The sequence below is a fragment of the Octopus bimaculoides genome, chromosome 6 (genome assembly GCF_001194135.2).
Source record: "Octopus bimaculoides isolate UCB-OBI-ISO-001 chromosome 6, ASM119413v2, whole genome shotgun sequence".
NCBI lineage: Eukaryota > Metazoa > Mollusca > Cephalopoda > Octopoda > Octopodidae > Octopus > Octopus bimaculoides.
Genome location: NC_068986.1, coordinates 103578160 through 103580592, shown reverse-complemented (window position 1 = coordinate 103580592; position 2433 = coordinate 103578160). Strand labels below are relative to the sequence as shown.

The 2433-nt window shown below is 37.2% G+C and overlaps 1 protein-coding gene across 1 annotated transcript in view; it reads left to right on the top strand.

Annotated features, from left to right (window-relative positions):
- The window catches only part of LOC106867208 (solute carrier family 25 member 36), a 61009-nt gene extending 59135 nt beyond the window's left edge, over positions 1–1874 (top strand). The window contains exon 7 of the mRNA XM_014912015.2: positions 1341–1874. Coding sequence (XP_014767501.1) covers positions 1341–1537 — 197 coding nt within the window. The 3' untranslated portion in view covers positions 1538–1874. The remainder of the gene's footprint in view (positions 1–1340) is intronic.
- The last annotated feature ends 559 nt before the right edge of the window (positions 1875–2433 follow it).

Here is a 2433-nt window from a genome sequence, read left to right as displayed (position 1 = left end):
TAAAAGACACCATTTCGAGCGTGGCCGTTTTCGTGCGGGTGACACGTAAAAGCACCCACTACACTCTCTGAGTGGTTGGCGTTAGGAAGGGCATCCAGCTGTAGAAACTCTGCCAAATCAGACTGGAGCCTGGTGTTGCCATCCGGTTTCACCAGTCCTCAGTCAAATCGTCCAACCCATGCTAGCATGGAAAGCGGACGTTAAACGATGATGATGATAGATATGTGAATATATTATTATTTTGGCCACGACAGTCTGTGGCTTCTCAGAGTTTTGCCAGTGGGTACATAGGATATTCAGGCAAGTTGTATGTTGCCCCTTAGTAATTGGTTTTGGAAAGTATTTGAGTTTACAGCATTAGCAAGGTGGTGAGCTGGCAGAAACATTAGCACGGCGTGCAAAGTGCTTAACGGTATTTCGTCTGTCTTTACATTCTGAGTTCAAATTCTTGACAAGGTCGACTTTGCCTTTCATCCTTTCGGGGTCGATAAATTAAGTACCAGTTAGGCACTGGGGTTGATATAATCGACTTAATCCGTTTGTCTGTCCTTGTTTGTCCCCTCTGTGTGTAGCCCCTTGTGGGCAGTAAAGAAATAGGTATTTCGTCTGTTTTTACATTCTGAGTTCAAATTCCTGACAAGGTCGACTTTGCCTGTCATCCTTTTGGGGGTTGATAAATTAAGTACCAGTTACATACTGGGTCAATCTAATCAAATGGCCCCATCTCCACAAAATCCTGGGCCTTGTGCCAAGAGTAGAAAAGAATATTAGCAACGTGGCGAGCTGGCAAAAACGTTAGTACGCTGGGCGAAATGCTTAGCTATATTTCGTCTGTCTTTATGTTCTGAGTTCAAATTCCTGCCAAGTTTGACTTTGCCTTTCATCCTTTTGGGGTTGATGTAATCGACTTAATCCTTCTGTCTGTCCTTGTTTAGCCTCTTGTAGGCAACAAAGAAATAAGTATTATATTTGGGTCAGATATGGCCAGTTTAAATGCTAGAGTTAATAATGATGATGATAATGATGTTCAACCCTTTAACCAATACAGAGATTGAGGGCCATACTGGAGTCAATCTAATCGATTGGCTCCATCCCCCAAAATTTCGGGCCTTGAGTAGAAAAGAATATTAGTAAAGCATTCACTTAGATGTATTTTAGTAAGTTTAATTCAACATCATGATAGGGTCGGTTTTTGTATTTGGCATTGGCAATCAAGAAAATAAGTACAAGTAAAAATGTACACTTTATTCGATCGTTTATAGATATTTTCTATAATTATTTTCCTTCTGTTTAATTAAGGAGTTAATATTATTTTTTTATATCTTTTTTTGTTTTTGCAGAAGTTGCACGGACAAGGTTACGTCAAGAAGGCCACAAATACACCTCCTTTTTCCAGACGTTATTCCTCGTTGCTCGCGAAGAAGGTTTCTTGGCTCTGTACCGTGGTCTTGGCACACAGTTCGTACGTCAGATACCTAACACAGCAATAGTGATGTCCACATACGAACTTGTTGTCTACAAGTTGTCTGACCGGTGAACTCTTCTTTAGCAAACTGTGATTAATTGGTCTTGTGAAACTTGGCGTTTTAGCAATGCAGAGAGTGCCAGAACAGAGAAAACTACTGGTTCTTTTATGATGCTGCAGAAGACATTTAATTTTCTTGGGACCTTTTGTAAAAGATTTTTTTTCTTGGCTGTACTAAACAAACAAACAACAAAAAAAAAACTGAAATGGACTCCAGGCCAAAAGTCTCAAGTGCTTTATATGAATTTTTTTAAGGAAAAAAAAAAAAACCATCCGTAGCCATGCAAAGCATCTTGTGACCAACACAATTGGTAACATAGTTGTTAATCATTAAACTATTTAACGTTTATTTTTTTTTTTAATGATTTAAAAAGAAATATTTAAATCTTCTCTTTCCACATTCCTCCTTCTAAATATCCTTGTGTTGACCCAGATTTCAGTTGTGGGTCGGGTCTAAGTGTAGAAAGAGACAAGGTGTCTTCTTAAAAATTCCACTTCTCCTCCCCCAGCAGCTATTTGCTTGATGCTTGGTTCATTGCCGAGTTCCATTAATTGTCCATCTTTTTAAAACTTCATATACATACATATATATATATATATGTATATATATATGTATGTATGTATGTATATATATATATGTATATATATATATGTATGTATGTATGTATATGTGTACTGTTTTTTAAGATATGGGCAATGAGGAAACATTTTTCTTTAAATGCATCTTTACTAAGATGTGTATTGCCCCCTCTTGTTTTCCTTTTCCTTTGGAAATGTATTTTACAAAAGGGAAAAGAGACAATAGAATAAGAGGAAAAGAAAGATGGGGCAGTCTGAGGTGCAAATACGAAGGAGAAAGAGAAAAAAATATAATGAAGAAAAGCAAGAAAGAAAAAGTAATTTAAAAT